Below are 22,888 nucleotides of genomic sequence, written 5' to 3'. Positions count from 1 at the left end.
AGAGGGAACAGGAAAGCTGGTAATGGGGGAACGCAAGGTCGAGAAGGAGAGACTGTTAACATGCCGTGGGGGTGACAACCAATGTCATGAAGCAAGATGTGTGCTAATTGTTTAAGAGAAACTAATTTGCTGTGTAAACCTTCATCTAAAGTACAATTTAAATAAAAAAAGATTACAGCCAAGAAAACCCTAAGGAGCAGTTCTACTCTAACACACGGGATCGCCATGAGTCAGAATTGACTCAACAGCAACTAAATAACAACAACAGTATGGGTCACACTTAAAATGATTAAAATTAGTTATTTTTAAAAGTTAATTTAAAGAGTTACCTGTTTTAAATAACCAATTAAAACAGTTGTTGGCCTGTTTTTGTAAGACCCACAGGCTAAGAATTGTTTTTATATTTTTAAAGGGGGCGAATAGATATATATATATATATATATATATATATATATATATATATATATATATATATATATATATATATATATATAAAACAAAGACCTTACATGGCCTACAAATCCTAAACTATTTCTTTACAGAAAAAGTTTGCCAACTCCTGAATTAAAGCATAAATCAAAATTTTAAAAAGAAATTGCCTCTCATACACTTTAATCAATAGCATTTTACATACAGCGACCCTATAGGACAGAGTAGAACTGCCCCAAAGAGTTTCCTAGGCTGTAAACTTTGCGGGAACAGATCTTTTCTCCCATGGAGCAGCTGGTGGGTTTAAACCTCCGACCTTTAGGTTAGCAGTCAAGCACTTAACCAATACACAACCAGGGTTCCATAAACATATGTGTACACACACACACACACACACACACAGACATACACACGTGCTCATGCTTGCACACATACACCCCTTTATCTAGAGGGTACCTGCTCTAAGCACAAAATTATTTCTTTCTGAGTCTCTGTCCACTGAAATTCAAGTTCCTTCTTTCATGGTATAAAGCAACTGCCCAAGCAAGAACTACATTTCCCAGACACCCTTGATGTAGGTATGGTCACGTGGCAAGTTCTTAACAAGAGAATGGGAACAGAAGTGATGTATGTCATTTCTAAGGCATTTAAGCAGCAGTCATGCTTTCTCCATATTCTCTTTCCACAGGCTGGATGCTGAGGGTAATGAGCCCCTAAAGGATGTCAAACCCATCATCAGCCAGAGGCACCCACAATAGACAATACATTTCTACTGTGTTGAGCCACTGGAATTTTTGTTATTACAGTTATTGAGAAAAAACTTAATAGCCACAGACACACACAACATAGATTTGCCGTTTTTCACATTTAACTAACTTCTACTTAATTTGGAAATTCTCCCAATCATCCTTAAAATTAAAAAAAAAGAAAGATTGTTTATATTGCTGAAAGCTTTCTGTTTATTCATCAGTCTTCCTTGACAACTGGTTACTACTTTTTTTTTTTAATTGTATGTTGAGATGAATTTTAATCAAGATCTCACAAGTGATCACATGCACCAAAATTTAAAGCCATTTCTGCTCCATATATATAGTTCAAGTGCTGATGTAGTATCAAAACATTTTCACAGTCTATTCAATGACTAAGTTACAAAAGTCAAAATTTAAAAGTGGATTAAATAGCCCCTCATTTTGGAGCCCTGCTGGTGTAGTGGTTAAGAGCTTGGCTGCTAACCAAAAGGTCAGCAGTTTGAATCCACTAGCCGCTCCTTGGAAACCATATGGGCCAGTTCTACTCTGTCCCATAGGGTCACTATGAGTTGGAATCGACTCGACGGTCAATGGATCTGGATTTTTGGCTTTACTGTTTGCTGAATATAAAGGCCAGAAATGCATGAGAAGAGTAATAAATGTTACTCAACGTTGAAACACCGTAGTATCTCCAAAACTAAACCTTGGCATTTTCTGTTGACACCACCACAGATTCAACAACACGTCAGTTATGCTACAATGCATGTTTATGTAACATGGACTGACCCATGATTGACAAAATGAGAAGATAACAGTGCATTAGGGAAGCAGTGTTGGTACTTAAGTGATTTTTTCCCAGCATGTTGATGTTTTAAAGCTATCAAGGGCAAGATTTTTCACAAATAATGAGAAAGCCTTAGCAAAAAATATGAAGACTTTAAGAAAAAAACTGAAAGTCTTACCAAAGAACCTTCCATTTGTACAAGTAGAGGGTAGCTGGTTTAGTGGCTTCAATATTTCCTATGCTTTCCACTACATTAATCTACCTAGTGATGCTGTAGGTGCAGATGAGGGCTACAAACTAGCCTACAGAAGAGCTAATACTTACAAGAGTCTACATATCATAGAATAAAAACATGTAAGAATCATCTGACTGTGATGCTGAGTGCAACTGTCAATGTAAAGTTAACTATACTAGAATTTTTATTTGGATTGTCAATGTTTTTGTTAGTGCTCTGGTTACAAAGTTATATGGTTTTAAGTTGTTGTTGTTAGGTGCTGTTTCGACTCATACTGACCTTCCATGACAGAGCAGAACTACTCTATAGGGTTTTCTAGGCTGTAATTTTCACAAGAACAGATCACCATGTCTTTTGCCCACAGAGCTGCTAGGTGGGTTCAAACTGCCAACCTTTCAGTTAGTAGCCAACCATTGTACCACCAGGCCAGCCTTAATTCTGTTTTCCCATAGCCCTGTTATTTTTAACATGTGATTCTGCAGAATGAGGTTTTTCAGGAACACGTACTTAATTACTACATCACAGTAGATATGAATGCACAATTGAGATAGTGAGTTGCAAATGCCAAGCAGTTAAGCTAAATGACACACTCCAGCCTCATGGGACCTCATTTAAACTCTTGTAACACACCTGACAAATATCTCCTTTAATCATAAAAGCCTTATGAGGCACGCTTCCCTTCTCAAATTACTACATCTCAAAAACTATCTAAATTATCATGTGGTTCCCATCAAAGAGCGGAATCCCCAAACACAGTCACAAATACTACAAACCTAATTCTCTATTTTTCCAAATTTATAAAGAAACTGCTTTTAACTTTAGCTTCATCTTGACAACTTTCAGTGGATCTGCAAACTGAGTAAGGAGTCCTTTTTGTAGGTTCTTTTTTCTTCTAATCCAAAGGCATACCATCACCCACTGGGTCTAACCAAAAATACTTGAGATTCCTTAAATTTTGAATGTATAATGTCTTTATTGAAAGGCATAATCTTTTCTTTCAGAGACACCTTTGATGAAAACTGCTTTACAGAAGGCAAAATGGCAGCAAGGGCTATTTATAACTAATACTTAGTTGAATATATACTCAAAAGCTTCATTCCTTACGACCAAGCAAGATGACGTTTCGATTTTTGCTCATTTTTACCCAGAATCATAAATTAACATAGCATTCAGCCCACTCTGCACCGTGCATACCCACACACCAGTGTCTCATCTTTGCCAGCCATTTCCTCCCTAGGACTTCTGATCCTGAGTTTCCCTGTTACAAGGTTCTCTGATTATCTCACTACTGCCACAGCACATTCCTAACGTAGAGTTTAAAGGGATGAGGCATTTTTGTGTGTGAAGATTTTAGGAGCGCTTGCTGATCCACTGTACTCATATTTTACCAGCACACAGTAATACAGTAATACATTGTATGACCCATCTCCTGGCCATCTCAATAAATCTATCAATCATAATTTAGTTCAACCATTTTTCTTCTCTGTCTCCTTCATCCTGCCTCTAAGACACACATTTAACACCTATTAGATCACTATTCCCCTTTCATTCACTAGCTTTTTTTAGGAATCCAATTCTTGGCACAAATTTCAATAAATATATAAATAACATTTCTGAAAATCTGAGACACTAAATTCACTCTGGTTTGAATACCAATTTTATCAACGCAATGAAATACTTCTAACCTGGCACTTGGGAGCATCAACAGTGATAACATCTGCTCATAACAATAACCTAGATGTACAGCAAACTTCCAAACAAACTTCTAACTCAAGGGATATTTAATTACATTTGATACAGTTTTAATTTTTTTTTACATTAAATGTTTTTATATTACTGGGACACTCTTTTAGTTCAGTAATGAAATCGCTCCTGAGGTTCACCCTTCAGCCAAAAATTAGACACCCCCATTTAAAAAAAAAGAGACTAAAGACAGTCCAGGGCCAAAGATGAGAAGCCAGAGGGGATAGGAAAGCTGGTAATAGAGAACCCAAGGTCCAAAAGGGAGAGTGTTGACATGTCATGGAGTTGGTACAAATGTCACAAAACAATATGTGTACTAATTGTTTAATGAGAAGCTTGTTTGTTCTGTAAAGCTGCATCTAAAGTACAATAAAAAAGTTTTTACATTAAATGTTACAGTTAAATGTTTTTACAGTATTCTAAATCTTAAGTATAGAATATAGAACAATTATTTGATCAATACACACTCTTCTCCAACCCAGTCCAGCTAAGAGTAAGGTCGGATCAGAGGCTCTTTAAATATTGGTGGTCATTAAAATCATCTACAGACCTTCTTTTACACACTTTTTTACTCCTCTAAATCTGATACGCATAGTGCTTACATTCACAAACAAAAATCTCACAAGTGTGTCTAATATACACTCCTCAAGAACTACCACTGTAAATACTGGTAGAAATCACCCCATATAGCTGTGGCTCTCATCCATGTCTGTGCACTGCTTGGGGAACTTTCTGAAAACATAGGTTTTAAAATATATAAATTCCAGACCCACCCAAGACCTACTGGATCATAATGTCTTATAAAACCTGTTACCTTCAAGCCACAGTGACCCCACAGAACATAAGGGTTTCCAAGGCTGTAATCTTTATGCAAGTAGGTTGTCACATCTTTCTTCCATGGAGCAGCTCGTGGGTTCGAACCACCAACCTTTCAGTTAGCAGTTCAGCACTTAACCACTGCACCACCAGGGATCCTTAATCTATTATGGTAGAACCCAAATACTTGTCTCCCCAGGTGATTCCAATGCACACCCAAGGGTTGGAAACCAATGACTTATAACCTTAAGGACAGAGCTACTGCTTTCTCTATTTCCAACAGGTCAACACAGAACCAACATATGGGTGCAGCATTTAGGTGAGACCTGCAGGGATAAACAGTGGCCAAGTGAGTGTTATCAACCCTATATATTCCTTTCTGTAATGTGGAAATCACAGGGTTGGTGGGTGCTTTTACCCTGAGAAAGGAATTGGGGTGAAAATAATTTCCTAAGGACACAGACTCAGTGGTACTCAATTGTTTGAAATACATTAGCAATTACAATCAACCAGAAGAGTCATAAACCTACCCTGTTCTCCACAGGGTTAACACATTAGACTAGAAATCAGAGGTCTCAAAAACGTCAGGTTGTATACCAAGAGGCCCCAGTAGTTTGAGAATATCATTCCTCCATATACAAGAAGCCAAAACAGCCAAGTCCCAAAGTAAAGTAAAGGAGTTATGTCTGTTCAGTAACCAGGGCATTCAAGCAGTGAGGGCAAGAACTTTCTGATCATTCCACGAGAAGCCTGATGTAGAAAACAGCACAGATTTTGCCATCAGTGAGATCTGGTTTCAAAATCTTCCTCTGCCATCTACCAGTGACTTAACAGGTTACTTAACCTCTCCAACAGCTTCATCTGTATAATGAGTGTGAAAACTAAATGAGACAGTAAGTAAAAACTGAATTTTCAGTAGTTTCTTTTCCTCCTGTCAGTAATTTCTGTATGTCTCCTCCATTCTCCTTTAATTTTATCATACATTCTAACATGTTATATGTACTTCTATTAGCAATTACCTCATTTTATTGTAATTATTACATACATTTCCTCTCTAACACTAAACTAGGAATTATGGGACACACGAGGCATTAGTTTACTTATCTCCGTTCCTCTAAAACTAGCATAAAGTTTAAACTCACTAGCTGTTTACTACAACCCATTCAAAACCTAAAACCAAAAAACAAAAAAAATTTTTTTTTTTTTTTTTTAGTGCCGAAATTCATAGTAGTAGCTTCTTCAGGACAGATTTTTTCTTTTTTTTTTTTTAACTCTCAGCTTCTGATACCAATAGAGCAACGGCTTTCAAACTTTGGAAGTGATAAGAATCATTTGTGAACTTGTTTAAAATACAAATTCCATCCTCTATCAACAATAATTGAGTCAGACAAGGATTGTCAATGGATACTAAAGCCATTAAGTGAAAGGTTGTTAGAAAACAGGACATTTTCACACAGTACTGAAGTATTATCTCCAGAGTTGCTTTGCTAATTGCAAAAGGAAGGATGTACCTTTATTTGGAGAAAAAGGGCAGTCACAACCTTAACGAAGATACATAACATTACTAAGAGTGGGGCAAACCTGGTATCATGTGCCTAATGATATGATGCAAACATCAAGGAGAAAACAGTACTTTTGACAAAAACATTTAGTTTGAATATAATCAAGCCCCTGGATCCAATTTCAAGTTACCAGAAATACAGAAGACAAATGACACCTGGAGGAAACAACTAGGCAATCCAGAATATGGAAACATGTAACAGAACTGGCCTGGACTCTTGAAAAATGTCAATCTTGCAAGAGAAAAAAAAAAAAAGTGGGTGAATTGTTCTAAATTTTAAACAACATAAATGCAATGTATGAACCTTGATTAAATCTTACTTGGAAGGGGAAAAAAACAATAAAAGACAATCTTGGGGACAACTGGAAAAAATTGAAAATGAAGCAGATATTAGATGATTTTATGAAATTATTGTTTTCTTAAATGTAATAACGTCGCAGTTATGAAGAATTATTGTAATTATTCAGTAGTTGAGGTGAAGTGTGGTTAGTCGTTAAACATGTAAACACACGCTAACAGATACATCTATCTAGCTATCTACGTTAACAATAACAATACAGGTGGATGGTCAGAGGTGTTACTCCTCTTGCTACCTCTCTGCATGCTTAAAAATAATAAAGGTTAAGCGGAAAATACACATTTCCTACCCTCCCCCCCAGCTCTGATTCCTTAAGTCTGTAGTAAGATGCGGTAAATGTGCATTTTAACAAGCCCCATGGGCTATTCTGAGACAGAAGGTTCTCTGACCACACTTTAAGAAACACATCTGAGGAGAGAACATAGAGTTATGTCTGCTCTCTGGAAGGGCTTGTGTCCTTCATTTTCCTGCCAGCTCTATTTTATGGGGAGGCTTCCCTTTCATAAGGCTGGCAAAGCCATGGATTTGATGTCTTCTTCCTCTTTGCTATCTTTCCTCATTTGTCCAGTATACTTAAGGTGGAGTGAAATGACAGGATTATGGTGAAAGAGAAAGTTTCTACTTTATGCACCTATGATTCTTTGACAGTGCCTGGCCAAGGTAAATATTATCAACTCTACTTCCCTTCCAGAAGTACTATGAAGAAAACTGCTGTGTTTACTTTTCCATAAATCAAATATTCAAACTTCTTCCTACAAATGAGTGATGAGCACAGAGCCCATGTTCTACAAATTAATCACCAAGATAAATCTGAAATAGCTTCCTTTTAATAATATACACATTGCATTCATAACAAAAATTATTTTTAAAACCAATTGTTTGATATTTCAGGATAAAAGAGATATGCAACAGGAAACTTTGTTAACAATAATATGTAAAATACCTTACTTAGCGTATTGTGGTTTATTTTCAAGTTTATTAAAATAATGCAATATACCAAGATCTAACCACGCTGACAAACGGAAAAGAAAAATCTAAGGTTGAATTTTACGTAGAAATGTGTTAAAATCAGTGTAACAACATACACTGAATTCTCCAAGCAACTCCGATCTTTCCCAAAAATTCAACATACTCAAACCAAAAAGGAACCTATACTTTAATCTAAATTAAAAAAAAAAAAATCAATTAACAAAATCAGTTCTTAAAACTCACAAATGACATGGAAACTACCATAAAAAAATTCACAAACAACACTAACTTTTTAAAGTTACAGAACACATAACAAACAATAAATTGCAGTAGATGCTTTTAAGATTTTTCCCCAATAAATTAACCTTGCCAAACAATTCAGAAAAACCTCCAAAACATGTAGCTCATAGAGAAAAATAAAATGTATTAAACATTTTATGCACTGCTTTAACTTAATCTAATAATAAAAAGTTAAAACATAATGACATAAAAACAACTACTTTAAAACAGCTTAATTTTTAGCTGAAATTGCAAATGCATAAAATCAACTGAAAACCAGCATACCAAATTCCTCACAAAGTCTAACTTGCTATAAATTTTAACTTAAGTAGTGAGATATACATAATGCCCCTATGGGTAGCAAAGAGGCTAAACATAATTTTTTTTTTAAATGTAAGTAATAAAGTAACACACACTTTGAGACTCAGAACTCTGGCCTTCACAGCAGTTCCTAGGAAATAATGTCCTTGTTCTAAAACTATTTTAATTGGTCAAACCAGAGTCTGAAATTCTGTTTATAACCATCTTCAGAGTACTAATACTTACAGCATGAGGGAATTTTAAAAACCAAAATCACCTTAACGATCAACCAATTTAAGTCCTTATTTGATAAATACAAACAAATCGAAAGCAGGGGTTTTTTTGTAACTTGCCTGATTATAAACATATAATAAATTGCAGGCAGAGTGATAAACCCAATTTCTTAACTCCAATGTTCCCTTTACACCGGACTATGTCCTGTGCCTTTTTTCCCCCCCGATAACTGCAATAGTGGTAAATAGTGGATTGCCTTTAGGCAAGAGTCAAACATTACTGAACTTTTTAAATGAGACTATATATATATAAAATATATATATATATTTTTTTTTACATAACTCTTTAGAGTCAAATAAAAAACCTAGAATTTCTGACTAGAAGAAACTAGGTGAATAGGACATCACTGGGAGTGAAGTAAATTTTTAGCCACAAACTTGTTTACAGAGAAGACACTGCAAAGTAAACTACCCCATGGCAAAAATGGCAATGTTTGAGAGTTGTTTTTTTTTTTTGCATCCCATAAAATTTTTCCAACAGTCCAAATTGAATCTATTACATAAGCCTGACTGATTGACTTCTGGATAAAGTTTGCAAGATTTGTCATTATCTGGCATTTTCTTCTAGTGTTTTTAGAGTTTAATATTTTGTTTAAATCTTTAATCCTTTTAGAGTTTATTTTATTTATGTAATTTTTTCCCCAATTGGACAATCAATTGCCTCTATATCACTTATCAAATCATTCTTTCTCCACTCACAAATCAGAAACGCCACCTTTACACAAAACAAAATCTAAACCCTTTACTGTCTAGATGATTCTGACTCATGGAGACTCCATGTGTTTCAGAGTGCTCCATAGGGTTTTCATGGCTGTGACTTTTTGGCAGAGGCATAGCAAGGGGGGGGGGGATTAAGGGAGACATGTCCCAGAAGAGGCCAGCAGGCAGAGGAGGGCTCATTACCCTCACTAAAACCAAACCGATTGCCACTGAGTCGATTTCCACTCATAGTACCTCTGCTTTTTGGAAGTAGACTGGCAGGCCTTTCTTCGGAGGCACCTCTGGGTGGATTCAAACCACCAACCTTTCAGTTAGTAGCTGAACGCTTAACCGTGTGCACCATGGAGGGACTCCTATGTAGTAAATTGCCACAAACAGGTCAATCTAGACTTTTTACTCTGCTTCACTACCTGTTTGCTTATTCCTCTGACTGAGCCACACTGTCACTTTATAACATGTAGCTTTCTGCAGAGTAAGTCTCAACATTTTTCCTTTTCAAAGTATTTTTGGCTACTCAAACACATTTACTTTTCTCAGTTATTTCAAGTTCTCCCTCAAAAAAAAATCCCACTGAGTTTCTTTTTAACCAGAACTACACTAAATTTATGGATTAAAATGCTATATATATATATATATTTTTTTTTTACCCTATGGAGGTTCCCATCCAACAATAAGCACATATGGCCTCTACATACATGCAAACAAACACACAAATACAACTTTTTAAACATGGCCATGACCAGTACCCTGGCTCACGTAAATGAATCTATTTGTATGGTCATATTACCATTATTAAATCACAAAATCTTAGAGCTATAGGATATTACAGTTAACTCAGTCCAATCCCTTTCATAATCCTAGTTAAATTTACCTCAAACCCACTGAAAAGAATCATTTAAAAATTAAGCAGAATTACTATACCTTTTACATGCAACATAAGGCAAGGAAGTTAACTACATTTAATGGAAATAGCTTTGAATCTGGGAACCCTTTTAGAATGAGATCGATATTTGGGCTCAAAGAATGTCATGGACTGAATGGTGTGCCCCAAGAATATCTGTCAATTTTGCTAGGCCATGATTCTCAGTATTGAATGATTATCTACCATTTTCTTATCTGATGTGATTCCCTTGTGTTGTAAATCTTATCACTATGATGTAATAAGGTGAGATCTACAAGATTAGACAGTGTCTGAAGCCAATCTCTTTTGAGATATAAAAGACAGAAGCAAGCAGAGAGACAGGGGGACCTCATGCCACCAAGAAAGCAGTGCCGGGAGCAGAGCGCATCCTTTGGACCTGGGGTTCCTGGACAGAGAAGCTCTTTTTCCAGGGGAAGACTGATGACAAGGACCTTCCTCAGAGCTGACAGAGAAAGAAAGCATTCCTCTGGAGGTGACGCCCTGAATTTGGACTTCTAGCCAGCTAGGCTGTTAGAAAATAAATTTCTCTTTGTAAAAGATATCCACCTATGGTATTTCTGTTATAGCAGCACTAGATTATTAAGACAGTGTATATACACTTCACATAGCTTCAAGTACTTTTATACATTGACATTTCTAAAGTTGTTTTGCTATGGTGTTGTCCAGGGACAAAACTTCACAAGGTCAAATCATTCCTTTCCAAATAGGTCCATCGTATTTATTAAGAACACAAATCCAGGAACAATCTCCAAATAGAAAAAGCCCGAAACCTAGTTCTAAAAGTGCTTCTCAATGCTGGCTGTTGATGCGCTCACCTTTGCAGCTCCTAAAAAATATAACTGCTTGGGTCCCACCCTGAAATTATTCTTCAGTAGGTCCAGTAGTGCTCTGGCATTTCTATTTTTTAAAAGCTGCAGAGTAGATTCTACTCTCAGCCAGAGTTAAGAAACATTACTCTAAAATACTCAACATGAACAGAGGTCCTATAATATACTACATATCCTCTACATACTGGTAGTGGTGAGGGGGTGTAAATTTAAAAAAGTATCTTCATCAGCCCAGGGACATTTGCTGCTAGACATACAGACAGCTGTTGTGTAACCTATATTATACTAAAGTCTAGAGTCAGAGAAAACGCTAAAACCAAGCTTTATGACTGTTCACAAGTTGGAGGTACGGTTATGAACTATGAATTGCCTTTTTCTTCTGTATCCCTTCGAAGACATCCCTCTACCCTATTCCAGCCTCCAAGATAAAGGACAACTGACTGTTCACTTAAAATAAAACAGCAAATACTCTTAAAATTTTAAGTAAATTCCTCTTTCCCCTTGTGAAACAGAACGGTGCAAACACACATATAAAAATAAATAAAAAGGGAGATGAATGATTTGGCTGTGGCATCCTGTACGTCAGATAAAATTTTAAAGAACCATTGCTTCTTGGAAACCCTGGTGGTGTAGTGGTTAAGTGTTACGGCTGCTAACCAAAAGGTCGGCAGTTTGAATCCACCAAGCGCTCCTTGGAAACTCTATGGGGCAGTTCTACTTTGTCCTATAGGGTCGCTATGAGTCAGAATCGACTCAAGGGCAACGGTTTTGGTTGCTTCTTGACTGAAGAAAACTGTCAACACACTAAGTGCCTCTAAAAGTAACACAAAAGCAAAGACAAAATAATATATTGAAGAAAAACACATAAACAATGAAATATTCAAACACCTGCTGGGTTTGAAATGCTGACCTTTCAGTTACCAGGCAAGCACTTAACCACTGTGCTATGTGGGCTCCTCGAATGAACTCTGTTTATAATGTCAAACCCCCCAAGACAATGATCTCACTTTCTAATAAGAACACAATGTACTAAACTGAACTGTGGTGAGACTCATATTCCTGGTGTGACTTACCTCCTATCCCTGGGAAAAGCACCTGAAAAAACTGAGCAAACCCAAAAAACTGAGCGCATAAGGCTATAAATATAAAGTAAGTTACATTTTAAGTAACTAGGGAAGGTAAAGAGCCCTGGTAGAACAGTGGTTAAGAGATCCATTGCTAACCAAAAGGTCGGTAGTTTGAATCCACCAGCTGCTCCTAGAAACCCTATGGGGCAGTTCAACTCTATCCTACAGGGATGCTATGAGTCGGAATCAAGTTGATGGTAATGGGTTTAGTGACGGTAAAAGAAGCCCTGGTGGCACAGTGGTTAAAGTACTCACCTGCAAACCAACAGCAATGTGAACCCACCAACCTCTCCAGGAGAGAAAGATATGACAGCCTCCATAAAGACTATAGCCTTGGAAACCCGGTGGGGCAGTTCTACTTTATCCCATACGGTCTCTATGAATTGGGATTGACTCGACAGCAACAAATTTGTTTTGTTTTTTTAGTTAGAGTAAAGAATGCATTAAAAAGACCTGAATCACACACGAAACCAAAACCAAACTCAGTGCCGTTGAGTCAATTCTGACTCATAGAGACCCTACAGGACAGAGTAGAACTGCCCCATAGAGTTTCCAAGGAGTGCCTGGCAGATTCAAACTGCCCACCCTTTGGTTAGCAGCCGTAGCACTTAACCACTACTATGCCACCAGTGTTTCCAAATCATACACTAGTGCTATGCAAAAGAGGGTTTGTGATACCAAATTATTCTACAGGCAACTACTCTTCCATGCTCCAATTCTGGCACTGCCAAGAGTATTTTTCTTATATTTTATATAGTCATTTGGTGACAGAGACGTGAACTACTTGCCATCTTGACAGGTAAGGCAACATGTATAGAAATGTAACACATTAATATCGAGAAAACTAACTTTTCTCAAATAAGCACTGTGTTTTTTCCAAGCAAGAGGCAAATAATTTTGCACTTAAAAAAAAATAAAACAAACATGTGAAAGACACATATTCATGGTTTAATGAAATCAGTTTTGACAGTGTACAACTTCACTGACACCTTTTCTTAAAAATGTGGCCAGAATCAAATGATATAATTCCTAGACCTCAAGCTCTATGTCAAATGACCACATGAAATAGAAAATTTAAGTAGCAAATATGATTAAAGAAACAACAGCACCTCCAAAATACCTGCAGTAAAAAACTGCGATGAGGTGTCTTTATACACATTGACAATTGTTGCCAAAAGATTAAAACAAGAAAAGCATAAAAGCCCTTCCCCAAAGCTTATGCATATGAATGGATTCCATACAAGCAGGTATTAAAAGAGCAGACTTGCTGGAGTATTTCAAGCAAAACCAGCCTAGTAGGAGAAAGAAAAAAAAAACTTCCTCAGTAAGTATTTCTTTTGCAGCATAGCTATATTAAAATAAATAACTGCATTTGCATGTCTCTTAATACTTCATGAATTATTTAGAGATATATCTCAATCGTGAAAAAAAAAACCTAAAAAAAATTCAGACACAGTAAAATCACAGGCATCTTGTTTTAATACATATATACCAGGCAAACCATGAAAGTTAAGGTGAGGAAAAACAACACACTCCCCTATTTAAACAACTGTAAGAACTAAATTTAAGTATTCTTAAAAATGTACTCTTCAGTTTGTTACAAAATCTGTACTTCTACTTTGCCCAAATACAATTCAGTTTTAGGTGAATGGGGGGAAAGGTACTCAGCCTAGAAAAACTTGTGAAACTGAACTCCAATTTCATTATGTCCTGAAAGTTTACTACTAACAAGTGTCTAGGATGGATTACATTACAAACAATTCTTTCAGGAATCTGAACCTAGCACAATCATTTTTATTGGCCACACTTCTTAGGACCTAAAACATGAAGATGGGTGACTTGGTCTTGTTCCATTAGAAGCCTAGTTACTAAATACAGGCTAATAAATTTTCCCCGTATTGCAAAATCTTTCTTTTCCATACTTCGAGTCTCTCCCTTCATTCCTTTGCATCTTACCAGCTTCAGAGACCAAAAAAAAGTCTCCCCAATATCAAACACACTACCTTTGATTCAGTATGGATTTGGGTGCTTGAGGGTGTCTTTAGATTTTCAAATTCAAAACTAATTTCAAAATTTTATTTGAACCCAAGCTACATTCATAATAGTTAATCAATCAGTCTTTTATCTATTTTATGCCTCTTCTCCTTAAAGACTTATTAAAAAGAAGACTTATTAGCAGGAAGCAAATTATCTGCAGACACAAATTGAGCTAGAAAAAGATTGCTTAGTTCAATCTAGAAGCACTAGTAAACAACTCTAAAAGGACCAGGAAAATCTAGAACCACTGACACTCTCCCTATGCTGAATTTGCATGTAAATTTTGTAAAACCAAGTTCTTGCATGCATTTACATTATTCGACTTAATTCAAAACCATGCTTTCTGAAACGTTTTTGTTTAAAATTGCTGATAAAGATCTGTATACGCAATTAAGATAACAATGAACTTTACTTCCAAGTTCACTGAAATACTGAGTGCTTAAAATCTCCTACTAAGCGCAGGTAGGAGTCAGGGCAGCCTAGGCAAAATGTCTTCTCACAAAAGCAATATACTCAATTGCTCTTCCCTATGTGATTTATCTGCAATCAGATTCTTTCCTCTTGCAAATTTTTTTTTTTTGTATTTTTATCATTCATTGTTTCCAGAATACCCTAAGCTGATTTCACCGGGAGAGCACAAATTTACTATGGTTTTAATGGGCTCATTTCCGTAGTTGTGGCAGTTTAAGACGTCAGTCAGGGCTCAAGGCAGGGCTCAAGGCACGGAGAACTCAGTTCGTTCACAAGTGGTTTTTCAGGGAGTCAACTGACTCTAGGGAAATTTACAGAATGGGAAAGGCCTGCAAAGCCAAGCCTGGGTCTGGAGTAAATATCAGTTAAACATTGGCTTGACTACCAAAAACAACGTTCCGCCAGAATACATATCCAAGTGGATAAATGATTTTCTGGAGGTAAGTTAAACGTTTACGGCAATCACATACTATACAATTTTACCTGTCACTTAAGAAAAGAGTACTTCTAATTCGGCAAAAAAGTCATTTTCCTTCAAGGCGGGCAGCGGCTTGGAGTCATTTGCAGGGGATGGGACTGCAGGAAAGAGGGGGAGGGGGCGTGGGATAAAGGAGTACTAAAAGGAAAAGCAGCAAGGGTTTTCCACTGGGCCCTATAGAGGCCAGTAGAGAGAGAAGACGGGGGAAGAGGGAAAGATGCCTCACAAAACAGCGCAAACCAATGGAAGAAAGAAGGTTCCCCTCAGGTCACGAGCTGGGGTGCAGAAAAAACCTCTAACGGCCGATTACCTTGGAATATATGAAAAAGGAACAACCAGAACACAGAAAAATTTACAGAAATGGAAGGCAAAGGTAGGAAGAGGCAGGGTCTGCGCTAAGTGCGAACCAGAGATGAAGACAAACAGCAGGTCTTAGGCCTCCCTGGGCCAAAAGGCGTGGCCAGGGATACGGATAAACCGACAGTCTTTTTAAGACGCCAAGAGAAGTGCAAGGCAAATCCATCCTTCAAGACCCCGGGAAAGACTCATCTTGGGGAACAATCTTAGCAGTACATCGAGGGCAGAGCGCTCTCTGGAGCGCTCCAGTCTAGCACGCGGGACCCCTCCGCAGGGCCCGCGCGTCAGCCCCCATCCCCCACCCCCGCAGTGCTCTTACCTCCACACCTGTCCCATCTGCAGCAGGTGGATAACGGACTGACAGATCCACACAGACAGCCGGCACAGACGCTGCGCACCCGGCGTGGCCAAGCCCCCAGCGCCAGGCCCGCCGCGGACCGCGCCATGACCATAGCCGGCCCCCATCATGGGGGGGCCGCGGCTGCTGAGCCCCTCCACGGCGCCCAGTCCGCCGCCCGTGTAGTCCTGCACGAACCAGCGGAAGCTCAGGCTCTGCACCAGCAGCGACGGCACCAGCACAAAGAAGAGGGTCAGCCCGAAATAGCCATAGTCGCCCTTGCTGTAGTAGTCGAGGGCCAGCCACAGGTCGGTGCCCACGTCCCCGAAGAAGACTAGCAGCGCCAGCACAATCCACAGGCAGTCAAGCCACGGCCGCTCCACCTGCGGCGGCAGCTGCTGGGGCTGCGCGGACGAAGGCGTCGGTTGGTGGCGCCCGGCGCCGGCCGACGGCGGCTGCAGCGGCTGGTCCCCCCCGTCGGCGGCCGAGGCGGCGGCGCTGCGGCGCGGCTTCTTGCCCAGGAGGGAGCGCAGGCAGGCGGAGCGGCAGCCCCAGTAGCACGAGGAGGTGTTGCAGCAGTGGCAGATATGGAGCGAGCTGCTCTCGCCGGGGTCGCTGCCGTCGCCGCCGCCGCCGCAGCCGCCTCCCCCGGGCTCCCCGTCCTCCTCGCCACCGCTGCCCACTGCCTCGTCCAGGTTGTGCAGCTGGGCAAAGCCCACCCCCACGCCACCGCCATCGGATTTCGCCGCCATCTTGACTCTCTTCCCAGCTCCGGAGGTTGGGGGGGAGGGAAAAGGGGGAAAGAAGACAGGGAACGGGGAGGGGGGGGGAACGAATGGAGAGGATGGGGGGCGGGGAGGAAGCGGGGGAGCAAACGAACGAGGGGGGAGTGGGCCAGGGAACCCCCTCCGCTTCCGGGTAGTTGGCGTCACTTCCGGGCGAGCCCCCCAATCGCACGGCTCCCGCAGCTCCCCAGCCCTACCCTCTCGGCCAAGATGGCCGCCCTCCTGTGTCTCAGCTGCTGGGCGGGGGACCGGGGGGTTCTCCCCGCCAGGGCTCCCCTTCCCCTCTTCCGTTGACCCCGAAACCCATCAGGTTGACCCCTCGGCGTTTCAGAATTCCGATGGCCCGAGTGAGGTGGTCCAAAGTGATCCCTGGAGGGGGCAGTGCCAGACGTTTTGGGGTCCCCTTCCTCAGCGTCGCAGCTCACAGCTTTCCTCTTGGAGAAACGCCCCCTAACACACTCCCGGCTACTGGCGGAGGGGCGGGACCTCTGAGGGAAGGGGCGGAGCTAGTGTAAAGCAGGTGATTACGTGTCACTTCCGGAAGCTAGGGTGACCTCATTGTGTAGTTAGACAACCCCCCCAAATGACTGTGTCTCACTTCTTTAGCTGTTTCTTTTATTTTTTCTTTAAAAATTCTTATTCTTATCTTAATTTGAAGGTCTTTAAAAATTACCTGTCAGTTTAGATTTCCACAAACGACTTACAAGTTCTCACTTCTATTTAAATACCTCTCCCCTTTTCTGTTGACCCTTTGATATTTTGTCACTGATAACTTTATCATCTTTTATAACTAAGTTTCTACTGTTACCTTAAGAAAACCCCAGGCAAAACCCAGTTAAAAATTAGCCTGATTATGTCGTAAATGTTAGAGTGAGCATTGAACTGGCATATTGTGACCTTGAGTATATTTTCTTCACTATTGAAATATATTTCTACCACGTTTTTTTTTAAGAATGCGATTTTAGAACTCTGTGACCTTAATTTAGAAAATTCAGAACTAACCAGGATTTGAGCTATGTCAATTACTCGTTCAGGCTATTTGAATGTATAAGGATTGCCTTTTAGAATTTTCTTGTGGTGCAAAGAGTTTGTCAGCAAACATACCTTTAAATGAGTGAAAATGTTATCAATGTGCTATATCACTAACATAGGTGTAGGGTACACTACTTAAAGTTAGAAAACAAATTACAAAAGTGAAGCAGCACTGAATGGATTTGAATTACAATGATCTACCAGTGAAAGTATATTTGAAGCCAGATGAGCAATTTATATTGTTACAGTTGTAACTGATCAGGTGAAACAAACATTTTAAAGTTAAAAGAGAGAGAAAACTCTGGATTTTCTCATTGACCTTACTAGATTTTTGTACTCATTTTAGGATTCTGCTTCTATTTCTTCCTTCAATAAAATCTTCTAATAATGCCAATAACTTTCTTTGGAATGCTAAAAGGACAAATTAAATAATATTTGTTTGGCATCGAGGTATTGTTATTTTGATGCATGTGATTATTTAACACAAGTACCTAGCTAAGTTCTGGGAGTGGCAAGGAAGATGGGGCTACCACATTTTAGGACACAACTTTTAACGAGTATACATGCCAAGGTAAAACATATAAAGACTTTTGAGAAAGTATCCATGGATAATTTTTATACCAGCCATTCCATGGGGGTTGGACGGTGGGGGAAGTGACTCTGAAGTCTACTTTTGGAATCAGATCACATACTTTATCTTTATTTCATACCGTGGTTTAAGAACCTTAATTTCTATGGTAGTAAAAAACATAGCCAGCAGATAAATACTATTTAGGCATATTGATGAGATTCTGTTTGTTTACTGAATATGACCTAACCAGTTCCTTAGAAAGACAACAAAAGTATAGAAAAGTAGGATTGCCCAGGTTTGAATCCCAGTTCCACTAGAATGATAAATGTGACTGTGACCAAGATAGTTAAACCTCTTTAAAACATCAGTTTCCTCTTTTGTGTAATGGGAAGGATAGCAGTACTTTCCTTAAAAGGTTACTGGGAGGATTAAAGGTGATTATCTATTCAAAGCTTAAACATGATACCTGGCAGGTAGTAAGCACTAAATAGATGATAACTACTGCTGCTGCTGCTGCTGCTGCTGCTGTTATTATGTCTGCATAAAGCCAAAACCAAACCCACTGTCATCAAGTCAATTCCAACTCATAGTGACCCTATAGGACTATGAGTAGAACTGCCCCATAGAGTTTCCAAGGAGCACCTCGCAGATTCAAACTGCTGACCTCTTGGTTAGCAGCTGTAGCACTTAACCACTATGCCACCAGGGTTTCCTATGTCTGCAGAGTATCAACATGTACCTGCTTAAATCCCATCATTCAGAACATTTGGTATCTCTAATAAAGGAAAGCATTTTGAAATGCTTCTAGGAAATAGATGGAGTTAATTTGTGTTTTTAAATATATTTCCTCTGTTTAAACCTATGAGACTGTGAAATGTGATACAAAACCAGGCAGCAATGGTGTATTTATAATTCCTATTTCTCTGTGCCCTGAAAGAACATTATCTACTAGTAAAATTAGCTAATTGCATTCCTGTATAAGGTTGACAAATGAGATTATGAGTTAAAGTGTTTACCACAATTTAAGTTTCAAGTAGAAATATAAGATTCGTGTCTGTCAAGTGATTTCAAGTTTACATTTGCTGTCTCAACAATTTTATCATTTGGCCTTTTTTGGAAAGGATACATTGTAGAATCCAAAACAAAACAAAAAAAAAACCCGTAGCCATCAAGTCAATTCCAACTCATAGAACACAGGAATTATAAAACTAAAATTAATTACAATGAGATGAAACCTATCATGCAGACTCACTGAAAAGTGAACATAAATTTGAACTGTGAGATGAATAGTACCATTTTACGTAGAATTTTGGGTTATGCATGTTAGCCGTTCAAGTTCAGCACTTAGCACAGTATTGAACATATAGTGGGCAAAAAAAAAAAGTCATCCATTTGACTCTGATGGCACCCCATGTGCTACAGCCACCCAATGTGCTACAGAGTAGAACTGCTCCATAGGGTTTTCTTGGCTGTAATCTTTGTGGAAGCAGATTGCCAGGTCTTTCTTCTGAAGTGCCACTGGTTGACTTTGAACTGCCAATCTTTAGGTTAGTAGTCAAGTGCAAACTATTTATACCACATATGGTGGGCACTCAATAAATACTGGTTAATTTAGTGAATTAATTAAATTAATTTTTCAGGTAGCTGAAGTTTACCCTTTTAAATCCCCTAAAATTTCTATTTTACATTTTATGATGTAAATCTTCATAAAGCTCCCTGGTATATTACAAAGATATTGAAATTTTTTAATTAAACACAGGAAAAATAAATAAATAAGAAGTGCATTGCACACTGGCCTGCTTTCTTAGTATACACAAAATGGAGAGTTAACCTTTTCTTTATGGCTTGACTTTGGGATGGCCTCTTGCTAAGAGGCTGCAACTATTTTATGAACCTATTAAGGAAACACCACAAGCCTAGTGGGCATTTTTAGGATTTTTATGGTTGTTTTTTTCCTAAATAACAATTTTTTTAAATATCTTTTTAATAGTTCAGTCAGTCAACAACTTTGGCCCTGTCTACATCCGTGCCTATATAGGCTGGAAGCCAAATGACAAAGTCTGTTGGAAATGCATGTAAAATAATATTAAGTCGATTTGTACAATTTCTTCTATGAGTAAAGTATGAGAGCTTTAATATATGGGATTTATGACAAATTTTGGCTGCTTAGAGGTCTTTGGGGGGTTTTCTTACCAATTCCTTGCTATTTTCAGAAAGAAAAGGAGGGGACAGTTAGTGCTGAATACTATTATGTATCAGACACTCTCCCAAACGTTATTCCATTTAACCTTATAATAGTTATAAAAGGGGATTGCAATCCCCATTTTTATGGTCTAGAAAACAGCCTCAGGTCGGTCAAATTCCATAGCAGAGTCACACCTTTGGGAGGAAGGGTAGCCATAAATTAGAATCGAAACGAAAAAATAACCAAACCCACTGCCATCAAGTCAATTCCGACTCATAGCGACCCTGTTAGAATGAAGGTAAGTTTAATTTTGAAGACTATGCCAATTACCCTGCACTTACTCTGTGCTATCTGGATCTCTAAATGAAGGAAATGCTACTATGTTAATCACAGGAAGAACCCTATTATGATGAAGGTACATAACTAGGAGATGAAACACTTGAATTCAAACATGGGGATGTGCCCTAGCAAAAACATTATTAAGGGGCTTCCTCATTCTGTTCTTCACATGATTTTCCCAATTTGAGCCAGGATAAAGCCCTGGTGGCACAGTCCTTAAGAACTACGGCTGCTAACAAAAAGGTCGGCAATTCAAATCCACCAGTTGTCACTTGGAAACCCTATGGGGCAGTTCTACTCCATCCTATACGGTTGCTGTGAGTCGGACTCAGCAGCAATGGGCTTAAGGCCTCAAAACCAGTGGGTGGATATTATCCCCTTCAATTTTGTACCTTGTGTTTTACTGTCTTCTACAGAAAAAGATGGAAGAAAGATATGGCTGTGTGCTTCCTTAAAGATTACACCCTTGGAGACCCTATGGGACAGTTCTACTCTGTCCTATAGAGTCACTATGAGTTGAAAGCGACTCGAGAACAACTGGTTTAGTAATTTTTTGATTATAGAAAGAGAACTTTTTTTTTCAATAACTTTTATTAAGCTTCAAGTGAACGTTTACAAATCCAATCAGTCTGTCACATATAAGTTTACATACATCTCACTCCCTACTCCCACTTACTCTCCCCCTCTTGAGTCAGCCCTTTCAGTCTCTCCTTTCTTGACAATTTTGCCTGCTTCCCTCTCTCTCTATCCTCCCATTCCCCCTCCAGACAAGAGTTGCCAACACAATCTCAAGTGTCCACCTGATATAAATAGCTCACTCTTCATCAGCATCTCTCTCCCACCCGCTGACCAGTCCCTTTCATTTCTGATGAGTTGTCTTCGGGGATGGTTCCTGTCCTGTGTCAACAGAAGGTCTGGGGAGCACGGCCGCCGGGATTCCTCCAGTCTCAGTCAGACCATTAAGTTTGGTCTTTTTATGAGAATTTGGGGTCTGCATCCCACTGATCTCCTGCTGCCTCAGGGGTCCTCTGCTGTGCTCCCTGTCAGGGCAGTCATCGATTGTGGCCGGGCACCAACTAGTTCTTCTGGTCTCAGGATGATGTAGGTCTCTGGTTCATGTGGCCCTTTCTGTCTCTTGGGCTCTTAGTTGCCGTGTGGGCTTGGTGTTCTTCATTTTCCTTTGCTCCAGGTGGGTTGAGACCAATTGCTGCATCTTAGATGGCTGCTTGTTGGCATTTAAGACCCCAGACGCCACATTTCAAAGTGGGATGCAGAATGATTTCATAATAGAATTATTTTGCCAATTGACTTAGAAGTCCCCTCAAACCATGTTCCCCAGACCCCCGCGCTTGCTCGGCTGAGCTTTGAAGCATTCATTTTATCCCGGAAACTTCTTTGCTTTTGGTCCAGTCCAACTGAGCTGACCTTCCATGTATTGAGTGTTGTCTTTCCCTTCACCTAAAGCAGTTCTTATCTACTGATTAATCAATAAAAAACCCTCTCCCACCCTCCCTCGCTCCCCCCCCTCGTAACCACAAAAGTATGTGTTCTTCTCAGGTTTACTATTTCTCAAGATCTTATAATAGTGGTCTTATACAATATTTGTCCTTTTCCCTCTGACTATTTTCGCTCAGCATAATGTCTTCCAGGTTCCTCCATGTTATGAAATGTTTCAGAGATTCGTCACTGTTCTTTATCGATGCGTAGTATTCCATTGTGTGAATATACCACAATTTATTTACCCATTCATCTGTTGATGGACACCTTGGTTGCTTCCAGCTTTTTGCTATTGTAAACAGAGCTGCAATAAACATGGGTGTGCATATATCTGTTTGTATGAAGGCTCTTGTATCTCTAGAGTATATTCCTAGGAGTGCAATTTCTGGGTTGTATGGTAGTTCTATTTCTAACTGTTTAAGATAACGCCAGATAGATTTCCAAAGTGGTTGTACCATTTTACATTCCCACCAGCAGTGTATGAGAGTTCCAATCTCTCCGCAGCCTCTCCAACATTTATTATTTTGTGTTTTTTGGATTAATGCCAGCCTTGCTGGTGTGAGATGGAATCTCATCGTAGTTTTAATTTGCATTTCTCTAATGGCTAATGATCGAGAGCATTTTCTCATGTATCTGTTGGCAGCCTGAATATCTTCTTTAGTGAAATGTGTGTTCATATCCTTTGCC

At 39.3% G+C, this 22,888-nt stretch overlaps 1 protein-coding gene across 1 annotated transcript in view; it reads right to left on the bottom strand.

Moving 5' to 3' along the window:
• Positions 1 to 16,598, bottom strand: part of XKR6 (XK related 6) — a 528,616-nt gene extending 512,018 nt beyond the window's left edge. Inside the window, exon 1 of the mRNA XM_049867080.1 lies at positions 15,775 to 16,598. Within this exon, the coding sequence (XP_049723037.1) occupies positions 15,775 to 16,544 (770 nt within the window). The 5' untranslated portion in view covers positions 16,545 to 16,598. The remainder of the gene's footprint in view (positions 1 to 15,774) is intronic.
• Between the last annotated feature and the right edge of the window lie 6,290 nt (positions 16,599 to 22,888).

This window comes from Elephas maximus, chromosome 22 (assembly GCF_024166365.1).
Source record: "Elephas maximus indicus isolate mEleMax1 chromosome 22, mEleMax1 primary haplotype, whole genome shotgun sequence".
In the NCBI taxonomy this organism is placed as follows: domain Eukaryota; kingdom Metazoa; phylum Chordata; class Mammalia; order Proboscidea; family Elephantidae; genus Elephas; species Elephas maximus.
This window is presented reverse-complemented; position numbering and strand designations above follow the sequence as displayed.